Raw genomic sequence first — 13,382 nt, forward strand, 5'->3', positions numbered from 1 at the left:
CCCTGCCAGCCCTGCTCACGGCTGCTCTGCTGCTGCCAAATCCCAAAGTGATGGGAGTTTTCCCTTAGAATTCCAGCTTCCTCTCTGGCTGGTCCTAAACCAGAGCATCACACAGGGATCACACTCTGAGCTGGAAAACTGAGCACCCCCTGTGCTGTTCATCCTCTGCCCCAGGGCTGGGGCTGTGGCCCAGCTCCACTTGGTTTTAGGTGACAGAAACTCATTAAATTCTTGATTTAGCCAAGCATTTGGCATTCCCTGAATTCCAGGGATCCTGTGGCAATGAGGACCAGCTCAGCTACCCCATGGTCCCCTGGGTCTGGCACTCTGACCCTTATCAGGCACAGAGGTGGGAATATCATTAACAAAAATATTCCACTTCCCTGAAAATGCTGCCAGGGCTCCAACCCTTCCCCTGCCTGCCCATGCTTCCTGTATTAAAATGAAATCCAAACACATCGTGGGGAAAACTGACACAAACCCTCCCGCATGTGAAAGATCAGTAACTACATTCTAGTTTATTGACTGCAGTCAAGTTTTATTATGCCTCAAATAATTAAATACTGCAACCATGACATTAAAAATACAGGCCAATTTACCAAAATAATTGTATTCTGAAGATTATGTACATATTATACATTTTACAGTCTCATGTAAACTTTTTTTTTTTTTTATACATAAGGTAAATCTGATTTATGGTAACTAGAAAACCCAAAATACTCACTGACAAAAATCTTCCTATGAAACATAAGCACTGGATCTGGGACAATTAGGAAAATTGCAATGAATGGAAACCAACTATAAAACATAGTATAATCAAGTTAGTAGAAAAATGAATTAAATTACATTCATATAAAAATTGAACTAAAAACATTGCTATGCATCATTATTATTAAAAAAAAAAAAAAAAAAAGGGAAAAATCCCCACTCCCTCTCCCTTTATATATTAACACAGCCTTTGATGGGGAGCTCCCCTGTGCCTCATTTCCAGCAATGGGGCACAGCCTGGGAAATCCAGATTCCCATTCTCCTTTAACATATATTAAATAACTAGTGTCTGTACCAATACAAATATTGTATAATTCATGCACTGGGATTATGTTCAGGGTAGCCCACACCAAGGCACAATTTTTGTGTCATTTTCCCCCCCTCCCCTCCCCAGGTTTCAGCATGCAGTGCTGGAGATGTTTGCTAAACAACTTCTGTGGGCTTTGGCTCGAGTCTGAGTCTCACCCTGGGGCACACAGAAATCCTTCCAGCAGATTTTTGTAAATAAATAAGGAAAAAGAAGGTAAAGGCCTTAAGTTCAACATCTTGCACCAACTGTGTCAGCTCAGCTACCACACCCTCCGGGAAACATGGCACTGAGGCAACATCATTCTGGTTCTGGTCAAATATTTTATGTATTAACTAGGACAAGGAGATTGCTACTGCTGTAAATCTTCATCCCTCTGACAGCTGTAGTGTTTTGATTTGGCATAATGGAGCTCCAAGTCTAAATTGGTTTTCAGCTCCCAGCCCTCTCAGCACAGCCCCATTTGCATGAGCAGCCAGGTACTGCCTGTAATTGAAGTACCTGGGAATGCTCATTAAAATAAATGCATAATTGAACCGTATCTAAACAGCTGCCAAAATTAACAGCTGGCAACTTGGCTGCATTCTGAAGGCTTGTAAAATTTGCATATTTTATAACTGTTCTGCACCTAGAAAAGGCCTGGTCCTGCAGAGGGCACGGCCTGTGCTTGGCTTTGTGAGGTTACAAGGAATCTGCAGCCCTTGGTCAGAATAAATCCATGGAAGACAACGAGCTGGAGTGACTGAAGTCACCTGGATTTAGGCACTAGGAATATTCCTTCAGTGGTGAGTGCACCTGACATGACACCAAACATTCTGTCAGGCCTGGACAAGGTGAAAGTGTATCCAAAATGGCCTCTATAAACCGTGCCCAGAGTTACAAAAAATCCAACCTAGAGGATGTCTGGTTATGTACAGCCTGGATAGAAAAGAAATCCTAATCTAGAGTATCAAAATACTGTATCCATATAAACACAGGACAGCACCTAATAGAAAAGTAAAAAGTGGAAAACACAAGCTTTTCTTTTTTTCTTTTTTAAATTAAATACCCTAAAAAAAGTTGGTTTAAAAAAAAAAAAAACACAACAGGAATTTGTGTACTGGAAAAAGAAAACTGAAGGGAGGAACTACATCTCCCCTCGTCTGCGTGTTTTTGCTGCAACAGCTCTGCCTTCCTCCTCCTCCTCCTCCTCTTCCTCCTCATAATTTTCTTCATGAATTGCTTTCTGGTTGTTGTCTTCTTGCATTTCTTGCTCTTGGTCTGTCCCTCTGTTATTCTTTTCATCTGCCTGATTGGGGAAAACAAAACAAAACACACTTACTACAAATTCAGTGCCAGTTTCCTTATGGCTTAATTTAGGGCAGAGAAATGATTTTCAGTTGGAGTTGTGAGAGCTGATGGGCAGAAACACAAAAAAAAAGATTTTCCAAAGCCTCCAGGGAGCAAGAATTGACACAGAGATGGAAGGGTGAGCTAAAGGACGTTGGGGCAGCATGAAATGTTCAGCTCTATGACCCAAAGCAAGCTAGAACAATTATTATGTCCCACCCATGTGCCATGACCAGCTGTGGTCAGGGTTTGATCCTGTCCCTGAGCCCTGTGTTGAACAGAACTCACATTTTCCTCGTTTTCTCCATAGGGCTCCTCAGCATTGTGCTCCAGCTCTCGCTTCTTCTCTTCAGTCAGATCCTCCTGCACCTGCAAAGCACAAGAGATGTTCTGTATGGTTTAATTGCCTTTCAAAGAGTGGCCTGTGGCACAACTGGGCACATGTTCACATATTTTTACAGAATGATATTATGTGATATTTTTACAGAATGAACATTCTAAAGAAGAGAGAAGAGAGTAGAGAGAGGTTAAAGGAGGATAAAAAGAACCATAACCACCTAACAGTCAGGAAACTCACTTCCTCTGAGAGCATCTAACTTCTAAATACAATTCTCTGACAATCTCTTCCAGTGCTCTCCTTGGAGAGAGCAGGTCATGCTGAATCTGTGTCCCTGATATTCAGCTTTTGGATCTCTCATTCCCTTCGGTTCTACCAGCAGTCTCCCTCCATTCCATGCCCCACTTCCCATGTTAGGTGTAAATTTGAAAGAGGAATGTTTTGAAGTAAACTTGATTTCCTTTTGGGAAGTGCTGCTGTGCTTGTCTGCTCCAAACAGTGTCCTGGGAGCTGGGTCAGAGGCATCCATCACACCAGGGTCACTTTGGGAAAGATCTGAACAGCAATGGATAATATTTGAGTCCACCCACTAAAGGAACTGATCCCCACTGCAGCATCTCTTTTCTCTCTTAATTGCTCACTCCATTCCTGCTGCCTCTTCCCTGCTCCCAGGCAGCACAGTGGGCACATCCTTTCTGAGATGTGTACTAATGGCTCCTGGAAGCCAAAGAGCAGCTGCCAAAGGCCAGCTCTGCCCAGTTCCCAGTGGCCTGCTTGGATGTGAGCAGCAGCATTTTGCTAAGTGCATCCCAGCTAATCCAAAGTGCTCCCCATGAGGGAGTGACAGCAGCCAATTCCAGGGCTTTTTTTGAAAGGGGTTTTGTGGGAAGCAGAAATAGGAATTAATCAGGTACTGCTGAGGGGCTGTGGGGTGGCTCAGGGTGGTGCCTGAACGATGAGCATGACATGAAGGGGAAAGTTCCTTCCCTCCCTCTCTGCTCCAGCTCCACGTGCTGTCAGCTTCCTGAGCAGCTCCATGAGCTGCAGCTTGGATTGCTCAGGAGGAGCACAGATAAATCAAAGTCACAGCTAAAGAGTAAGTAAGTGGCCAAAGAAGCAGTTTGCTCAGAACTGCAGTGTGTGATTAGAGATTAATGAGGTTTTCTGTGACCTTGAGGTTTCCAGGAAATTTTCCTTGTGTTGTGAAAGGCTTAATCTTTTCAATTATTGCACAATTAATGCTGTGTGGCATGGAAGACTAATGGATTGCAGCACAGGAGCATGAGTAACCCAGAGTGTATCCAGAAGGGGACAGCAGAGTAATGGCAAAGACTTCCCAGGTTTCTAAAGTCAGACAAAGTGATTTGGGTTCATCCTGCAGTTCCAAAAGACACAAAAGAGTGTTAATGGAGTTGTGCTCTGCTGCCTGAGCCTACACCTGCCTTGGGTCTGTGTTCTTACCTCCTCTTCTCCCTCTTCCTGGTATTGTTCATCCACATTATCTTCCTGCTGGTCAGGATTTCCTGCCATCTGCACAAAGATCACATAAAAATTCAGATCTATGAGCTTGCCTAATAACCAGAGGGCTGAAGATTAAAGCTTCTTGTTCTGGAACTAAAGCTCTCAGTAAAGCTGAAGTAACAATAATGGCAGGAGAAGTTTTAGTGCATTCATTAGCAGTAGTGAGAGCCCAGCTCTGTGATTTAAAGTTGCCCTCAATTAAAAAATAGCAGGATGAATATAAGAAAAATCACTTCACAGAATAAAGCACGACTTTCCATACTAAGCAGGAAGACAATGGAATATTCACCCCACTGAAGACCAATGCCATAAAAATTCAGACTCTCTCTGCCTGGAGGAGTTTACAGCTCCCACACAGTTGAAATGTGCAGCTTTAACCTCCTGAAGGAACCCTAGAGTGCCTCTTTTGCCTTTACCCACCACCAAGTGCTCCTCCATTCCTGGATGTCCTTGTTTCTGACCCGTTTCCTTGCGCTTCTCATTTTCCTCAGGCAGGTTTTCTTCTCTCTCTTGCTCAGCTTCTTCAAATTCATCTTCTCCCTGATTATTGGGGTCATCAGCAGGATTCACATCTTCCATGGCTGCCTTCTGTAATTCACAGGACGGAGTGTTAAATACTTTTAGCCCATGGTCCAGCTGCATTTCCCTTGAAAGAACAGCAGCATGGGCTGTCAGAGCCAGCTCCATCCCCACAGGCAGCAGCTGGAATCTCTGCAGGCTCAGGGCTCACTGAGGTGCATGAGCAGGGACAGAGGTGCAGGCACCTGTCTGCTGAAACCCACAGAATGTGAGCACTTCTGTCCCAGAGGCTGCTGCACAGCTTGTGTTTCCTGACCAGCTGACAGTGCCTGATAAGGCCATGTGAACAAAGATAAGAGTTGAATGCTCACAGCTCCACAGAGCTGATGGCATCATTCACTATCAGCCTGTCCTGCTCTGTTGACCTTGGCTATGTCTACAAGAAAACAAAACACTTTTCACCTTTGCCAGGCAGAAAAGGAGCATTTTCTGCTTATCATTCACTAAAAGCAGTTTTATATATTTACAGACAACAAGTTAAAGATTACTTAGAAATATTCACTGCACTTAATTTGCTGAATGGGAGGGGAGTAAGGAAGATGCACTTGATGTTGACAGCTCCAGGTAAGCTGGAGCTTGGGGGAAGGCCCAGGGTGATTCTCCTGCCCCAGATCTCTGTGCAGTCGATATCAGGGCTCAGTTCAGTGCTGACCTACATCCTCTTTCAGGACCTCTCACCTCTGTACTGACTCCAGCTGGCTACAGAGGCTCTTGAGCTGGCCTTTAATTAATGACAGCATGAAAAATCCCATCCCCTCTCATTTTGACTGGGCACTGCTGGTATTTTTTGAAGCCAAATGTACCTGCTCAAGTCCCAGCTAAGATAATCCTTTATTCCACTGAAAGCACAGATCAAAGGAATGTGGAAATAAACACCTTGCTTCCCATAAGGGAGCTTTTTCCTTTTATTTCTTCCCAAATGACTAAGGACACCTTTAAATAGATTTTAGATGTTGTTTTCAGCTGTCAAGCCTGTCTTCCTAGCAGACCTCTGCTTATCTCATTTCTATAAGGTGCAATTATGTCAGACGAGACCTGTGGGTTCTCACTTCAGTAACACTGCAACCCTCAGCATCTTAATTCATACTTACTGATTCATCAGCCTGCTGATTTTCTGCCTGATGTTCTGCTTCTTGCTGTTCATTTGCATTATTCTGATCATCATCTTCACCTTCATCCTGGTGCTGGTTGTCGTGTTCATAAGCTGAGGAATTTTTTAGGTGATTATTGTTTTACAGCAGTTTTTAGTTATCCTTTCAAGAGTCTCCTACAGACAAGGTTCCACATGCTCTTAGCAGTGGGAAGCCTCTACATAAACAGATAATGCTCACAGAATTGATTTACTCCTAATAGGAAACAGAAATTAAAAGATCAGGCCAGGTTGGACGGGGCATTGAACAGCCTGGGCTAGTGGAAGGTGTCCCTGTCCATGGTAGGGGTGTGGAATGAGATAAGTGCCTTCCAACCCAAACAATTCCATGATTCTGTAATTTAAACAGATCAAACAAACCCATAGGCAGAGCCAGGAACATAACCAAGATCCACAGAGCCTGGTAATAACAGCTCAGTCAAAAGGGCACTTTTCCTTTCAGGAATGTGGGTATGATCTTTAGTAATTCCCCTATTTCATTCTGTCAGTTCAGCCATGGTTATTTGAGCTTCTGGTTTTAAATTGCAAGTTTATGTTTCACTTGAACCCAATCTGGATATGAAATTAATATTAAAGTCTCCCATGCAAGGCAGTATACAGGGAGCCTGTGAGCATGGCAGGGACAGAAATTCTCTCTTACCTCCTTCCTCTTCCTGAATACCTTGCTCTTCCTCCCCTTGTACAATGTCCTGGTCCATGTTATCATAATGAGCCTGTTGGCTGAGAACATTAAAAGCCAAGCATCATTTCAGTTTCAAAGGTATGTTTTCTGCTTTAATAAACAAGCCCCCCACCTGCAGCTCTGCCTCTCTCAGCAGCTGCCAGAGCAGGTCCCAGTTTCATGCTCTATTATCTGATATTTTCTCACATCACCTTTCCTGAAAAATGCTTGATAGAACAGACTTTCTTGTGCTGCTACACTGACTTTGTGCCGTGTCTCTCTGTATGTGGAGTCTGCAGTCCTGAACAATATGGGTCAGGCAAAGAGCAAAGTCAGGACTTGAATTTTAGGGAACAAACCTCCAGCTCTTCAAGGCATGAGCCAACAGAACCCCCTGGAAATCTGCCCTCAGGGACAAAGGAGCAGAACAAAGCTGACAACATAAACCCAGAGCACGACAATCTCAAGAGGGAGAGCTGCACCTGAGGCGGTTTTTGAAGAGTTTCTCCCCTTGCTCTGCCTGTCTCTGCAGCTGGAGCTCTCTCTCCTGGAGCTGCTGCTGCCTCAGGAGCTGCCCTCGCAGCCTCTGCTGGTGCAGGGACTCCTGCTGCTGCCTCAGCTGCTTGGCCTCCTCTGCTCTCTGGGCTCCAAGGTGCTGCTGCTCCAGCTGCTGCTCGTAAGCTGCTTTCTGCCTCTTTGTTGGTGTTACCTGTCACAGAAACGTGTTAGTCACAGATTAATCATCGTCTCAGTGATCAGAAACAAGCAGGGAGAAAGCTGTCCAGAGGGAAAAACAAGCTCCATGCAATGACAGCAAAGTTATTTTTAAGTTTTTGTGTCCCTGCTTGAAGTTAAAACATTTCTTGGAACACAGACTGGAAGTGTTGGGGTGTTTGTGGAGTACACAGGGAAGAAAGAGGAGATTGTGGGCTAAGGAAAGCAATGCTTTTCCTGTAAATAATAATAAAACCTCCCAACATATTACACAGTAAAAGGAGGTTTTGCTGACTGAAAGACAGCAAAAAGGTTCCATTGATTTAAGTGGTAATCTCAGGGGGAGCTGCTTTTAGCCTTAAGTGAGACACTGCTCATCTTTTTATACTCAGCAATAACTTAGACTAACTCCAGCTTCACAGCTTAACCCGTTGCTGCTGTTCTGACCCTCTGCACCTCTGCAACACCAGCTCCTCATTACACCAGAGTGACACAATTAATCTGCAAGGAGAGAAAGTGTTTTCAATGCCTACAGTGGGACCAGTGAAATACATTTTCTACTGCAGATCCAATCTAGGATGTAAATCCAGGATTTGCTGGTTTTATTTAGAGCTGTACACTGACTTCCCCTGGCTATTTTAGTCATGTTTGTCTGGCAGTTAAAATTCCATGTCAAACAACAGTGAGCACTGAGCTGGCAGTGTGTTTGCAGAAGGCAGGTACCTCTGACAAGGAAACACTCTGCAATTTGTTGAGGTGCATCAAGTTAGCAAAGCAGAGCAGTTCTCCATCCCAGCCTCCCTCTCACCTGCTGAGTTCTCCATCAGCTACCACGGGCCTCAGGTATAAAGTGGAAGACAGGATTCAGTCTGCTGCTCTTTTTTTTTTTTTTTTTTTTCCATCTGTTGCTTTTTATCAGCAGAATTAAAGTTCATTAAGATCTGGCCAGCACTGCAGTACAAGTGTGCTCAAGTTGAGCTTGAATCCTATTGCATCCAAGTGCTTTGAATCCCAAGTTTTCTATAAACATGACAGTAATTTTATCTAAAAACCAGAGAGTGCTCTGAATCTCAAACTCTCTATAAAAACTATATTTTGCCTAGAAATAGGTGACTGCAATACAAGGCCAGCAGTGAAAAGAGAAGCCTCCATTTAAACAGCAGATATAATCAATTAGAAACTAGCTCCCTACCTCTGACTGCAGGTGATCACCCAGCATGTTGGTTTCTTCTTCCTTTTGTTCCTGCTTTTTCCATTCATGCTCTTCTGGGGCTTGGTCCTGTTCCTCCTCCAGGCGCTCAGGCTGCCCTGCCTGCTCCATTTCTTCCTCCTCAAGCTCCTTTTTGCGTTCTTCTTCCATCTGCTCTGCTCTTTGCTCCTCATCCTCTCCAGCTTCCTGCTGCTCCTGGATGTTCAGCTCCTTGGCATTCTGGCCCTCGTGAGCCCTTTCCTGCACGTGGAAAGGCTCAGCCCTGCCCTGTTCCTGGCTCTTTATTTCTTCTCTCTCCCTTGGCTTCTCATTCTGCAAAACAGACACAGGATTATGTGTGTACAACGCATTTATGGATTTCAGTTTCAAGAGAGCCAAGGACAGACTTGGATCCTTTATGCCAGCCCAGAGCTGTTGTCAGGAGGGCCAAATGCCTGTTTTGGAATGAGCTCCTCCTGCCAAGTGGGGTCATTACCTGGTTTGTGGCTGTACAGCTACACAAGGTGTTGCACAGTTCCACCACAGAGTAAGTTAAGCCTCATTTTAGTTGAAAAATGAAAAACTCTTACAATTCTACAAAGCCAGCTTTGTGTTTTGGAGACACAGTTTAGTGCTAGCTTTGGCAGAACTGGGCTCACAGCTGGACTCAAAAATCTTAAAGTTCTTTTCCAAACTAAATGATTCCATGATTTTTATTTCTTCTAGGTTCTGCTGGCCAAAAAATTCTTGTAAAACAAAATCACAACTGGTTTTTCTTAACTTCTTCATTTACTTCTACATTTACTTCTAGATGACACGTTTTCTGTTTGAACCTTGGTATGCCAATTTTAAATACACTAACTTCAATGTGCCACTGGAACCTTATAAAGTAAAAATTTCTTCAGAACTTCTAAAAGCTTTCTCTAACACCTGAGATAGCTAAAATTTTAGATTTCTTATTTAAAACATTTAAATTTTGAGCGAGTTCTTAAAAGAGCTGGCATAAATACACTTAAAACTGGACTAGTGAGAAAAGACCATCATGAATAGATTCTCTTACCACACAGCAATTAAACCATTCCTCACCGCTTTCCTCCCGCAGTGACAAAGGTGCACACTCAAACACATTCTCCTAAGAGACATTCAGCACATTGTGCTGGATCAGAACCACTGCTGGGCTGTCTGGAGCCCTTTACCTGCTGCTGCTGCTCAGCCCCAGCTCCGGGGGGCTCCGGGGGGCTGTGGGGGGACGGGCCCCGCACCTCGGGCTGCTGCTCCTTCCCTCCTTCCTCCTTCTCCACATCTTGGAAACTTGGGATTTTTTTGAGCGTGTCCTTCAGCTGTTTGTATTCCTCCACCTGAGTCTAAAGCCAACATGTTAATTATAGTGTGTCCAAATTAATTTCTTAATCAAATGTAGTCACCTTGGAGTGAAGTTGCTGGCAGGACATGTGGTACAAAACTTGATTTTTCAGGGAGGAGAAAGGATAAAATATATATTTTTTTCCTCCAAACATTAGATGACACTGATCCATCAGGATCTTTTCAAAGTGCACATGCATAAAAAGTGTATTAAAAACATCTCTGTGGGACAAAGAGGAGTTGTTTTATTCATGCCAAGCAGGAGAAGTGTCAGAAGGGGATGATGAAGCTTTCCTGGCAGACTGACGTGAGGGAAGTTGAGAGCACCACAACTTCTCCTTTGCTGGTAGAAAGAAGTGCAGCTCTTTCAGAAACAGAAGTTTTAAAGTACATCTACATGTCATGAAAATGCCAAGTGCTCAACATTTAGACAGGTGTTAGACAAGACAAGAGCCAACATACGGAACCGAGGCAAAGAAAGACACAGTGGTGAAGAGCAATGGCAAAAGCAGAAGGGAAAAAAAGAAAAGAAGGAAAATGTGAATTTCTAAAGGTTTCCTGAAATACAACAGTAAAATGTTGGAATTTGATTTGCTGTTTAACTTTGGACAGGATCAGGAAGCTTTAATGAAAATCCAGCAAGGTTGGTACCCCAATCCCTGGCGCTGCAGTAAGAAGATTTCCAATTAAAGAGGGTTTTTTGGGGTGGGCAGGGTGTATAAAAGCTGACCAGCTGCACACACAGGTGCCACACCAGAGAATTTCCCTGCTGCTCCAGGGCAGGTGTGGGTGTGTTTAGGAACCTCCCCAAGCCTATGGATTCCTAAAACACAATTGCCCAAAGGGAATGCAGAGTGCATAGTGATTACTCCTGTCAGTCCAGGGGGATGCTTCTGCTCTCTGATTAACTGCTGGAGAGGACAAACTTCAGAGGAAAAAGGAGTACTTATTGGACATAAAATTAATACTCAGGTCTCTGATTTTTTTTGTCTCCTCTTGGTAACCATGCAGAGAGATGAACACACTGGGATATGCTGGAATGAGTCCAGAGGAGGCTGTGGAGAAGCTCCAAGGGCTGGAGCCCCTCTGCTCTGGAGCCTGGCAGAGCTGGGTGTGCTCACCTGGAGAGGAGAAGGCTCCAGAGAGACCTCAGAGCCTCTTCCAGTGCCTAAAGGGGCTCCATGAGAGCTGGGGAGGGACTGGGGACTAGGGATGGAGGGACAGGACAAGGGGGAGTGGCCTTAAGCTGAAGGAGGGAAGGTTTAGATTTGATATTAAGAATAAATTCTTTACTATTACGGTGGTGAGGTCCTGGCACAGGCTGCCCAGAGAGGCTGTGGACTCCCCATCCCTGGAAGTGTCCAAGGCCAGGTTAGACAGGGCTTGGAGCAGCCTGGGATAGTGCGAGGGGGTGGAATCAGATGAGCTTTAAGGTCCCTTCCAACCCAAACCTGGGATTTAAAGAGTGCTCATCCAGATCAGAATTCAAGTACTCTGTTCCACTGCAGAGTCACTAAACTGAACACTCTGAGTCAAGGCCACAGCTTAAAAGGTGCTGATACTGGCAGAAAACAGGGTTTATTAAAATATATAATTAATCTGCCTGGCTGGGAAAAAGCACTAAGGCCAAAATGCTTTAAAGGTTCAGGTTAGTGCAGCATTGACTACTGGTGTTCAATATCCAGAATACACCCAGAAATAGAAGAATCATTTATGGAGCTGGGAAAGAATCCCTTGGGGACTTTCTGCAGCTGGTTTGCAGGAGAAACCACACAAAAGTGTGAAATAGCCTCTGTTCTCAAGGCATGTACAAGACCTTTCCCTGGAGGGTCCCCACGGGACAAATGTCACAGCCTGGCTGCAGACAGAGAGGCTTTGTGTGACACAGGCTTCCTAATTAAAGAACTGAATCAAAGCCAGGAGAGTGGGGAGCTTCCCTTTGGGCTTCATGAACCTCAAAGCAGCCCCTCCACGTGGCCTTGTGGAATTTCAGATGTTATCAGCACACACCACACAGCAAATGTGGTCAGTGGGAGAAGAGCTCAAAATTAGCTGTCAGTGTGGGTTAGTACTGCAGATTATGATTCTTCAGATATTCAGTCTATGAGGGACCTTCCTGATCTTTCCCTGTTTTTTGAGTATCTCACACATATTGACAGGCACAACAAGCAGAGCTGGGAAAAAAAAAAAATTCAATGCTTCTAATGCTGCTAACGATTTTGTGGACTGTGAAAATGCCTAAATAAAGAAAATCAGTCAGGAATAAAAATAACTTCACACTGCCTCATTGCCTTTCCCTGTGATCTTTCACCAAAAGTCTTCCTCTGCTCCAACATCACTCCCACTTCCAGATTCCTTGTGGCCTCCACAGCTTGTAATGGCACAGCTGACTGAGCCTGCAACAGTTTGTGCTTCATGGGTAGTTCACTTGAAAACGACATTTAAGGAACTTAATGCTGCTGGCTGTTCTAAAAACTGAGTTGCACCTGGAGTTTCCATACCTCCATACACATCTCCATCTATGTTCTGCTGCTGCTGCTGCACTGATGTGATGTGCTTTGCCCAGCCTGGATCCCTCAAGTGTCCAAGGCCAGGTTGGATGGGGCTTGGAGCACCCTGGGATGGTGGAAGGTGTGACTGGATGAGCTTTTTCCAGACCACTCTGGAATTCCATTAAAACCTCACAACCTCCCCAGCCACACACAGGAAGAGATCTCACACCAGCACCCAGGTGGAAGAAATAAATGTGAAGATCAGAGTGCAGGATGCTCACAGCAGTTCCATCAGAGAGGACAGAGACAGAAAGGCACTGACAGCTCCCAGGGAAGCAGAGACTTTTCCCAGGACCACATGCACTGCTGGGCTGGCCTGCTCTGTCCCCTGAGCCCTCAGGGAGCAGCCCCTCCGTGCCATGCACTCCTGGGTCCCCATGCCAGAGGCACATGCAGCGCCCTGCAGCCACGAGAGGTTTGGAGACAGATTTGGGAAGCTGAGAGCCAGCAGGAGCTGCTTTCCTTCTGACCTGAGCAGCAGCTAGTGCACTCTTGTGGTCTTCCAATGTCACCACAAGCTCGTTGTGCTGGGACAGTAAGTTCTTATGCTGTTGCTACACAAAAAGAAGAACATGACACGTTTCACATAAAGTTCATTCTAAAGATCAGTTGGGGGGGGGGTTTGAACTAGGAAGATAATTCAATTTATTTTGAAAAGAAAATCCTTAGCTGGAATTTATTTATTTCACATGGAATGCATATTAAACAGGCAGAGGAAGCAAGCACACCAGGGAAGGCAATTTGGAGGCCAGGATTTGCGTAACTAAAATAAAATTAAAAGTAGGGGTAGATGTTGATGAACATCAAAAAAAAAAAAAAAAAGAGATGGAAAACACTAGGCATTGAGTTTTGCCAAAACCCGATTTTTAACTTGTAAAACCAAATCCTGATTTCTATACTTTTTATTTTTATT

General features: G+C 44.6%; 1 protein-coding gene across 3 annotated transcripts in view; it reads right to left on the reverse strand.

Annotated features, from left to right (window-relative positions):
* Positions 1–517: 517 nt before the first annotated feature.
* The window catches only part of GOLIM4 (golgi integral membrane protein 4), a 29,405-nt gene continuing 16,540 nt past the window's right edge, over positions 518–13,382 (reverse strand). For 2 of the 3 annotated variants that reach the window (XM_041467943.1, XM_041467942.1), the window contains 10 exons: positions 12,940–13,023; positions 9,752–9,919; positions 8,559–8,888; positions 7,135–7,361; positions 6,632–6,711; positions 5,933–6,045; positions 4,683–4,850; positions 4,203–4,271; positions 2,693–2,773; positions 518–2,363 (listed from right to left, as the gene is read on the reverse strand). In XM_041467943.1, the coding sequence (XP_041323877.1) occupies positions 2,202–2,363; positions 2,693–2,773; positions 4,203–4,271; positions 4,683–4,850; positions 5,933–6,045; positions 6,632–6,711; positions 7,135–7,361; positions 8,559–8,888; positions 9,752–9,919; positions 12,940–13,023 (1,482 nt within the window). In that variant the 3' untranslated portion in view covers positions 518–2,201. The remainder of the gene's footprint in view (positions 2,364–2,692; positions 2,774–4,202; positions 4,272–4,682; positions 4,851–5,932; positions 6,046–6,631; positions 6,712–7,134; positions 7,362–8,558; positions 8,889–9,751; positions 9,920–12,939; positions 13,024–13,382) is intronic. The other variant, XM_041467944.1, reaches the window with a different exon arrangement.

Source organism: Pyrgilauda ruficollis, unplaced genomic scaffold (assembly GCF_017590135.1).
Source record: "Pyrgilauda ruficollis isolate IOZ18807 unplaced genomic scaffold, ASM1759013v1 scaffold21, whole genome shotgun sequence".
NCBI lineage: Eukaryota > Metazoa > Chordata > Aves > Passeriformes > Passeridae > Pyrgilauda > Pyrgilauda ruficollis.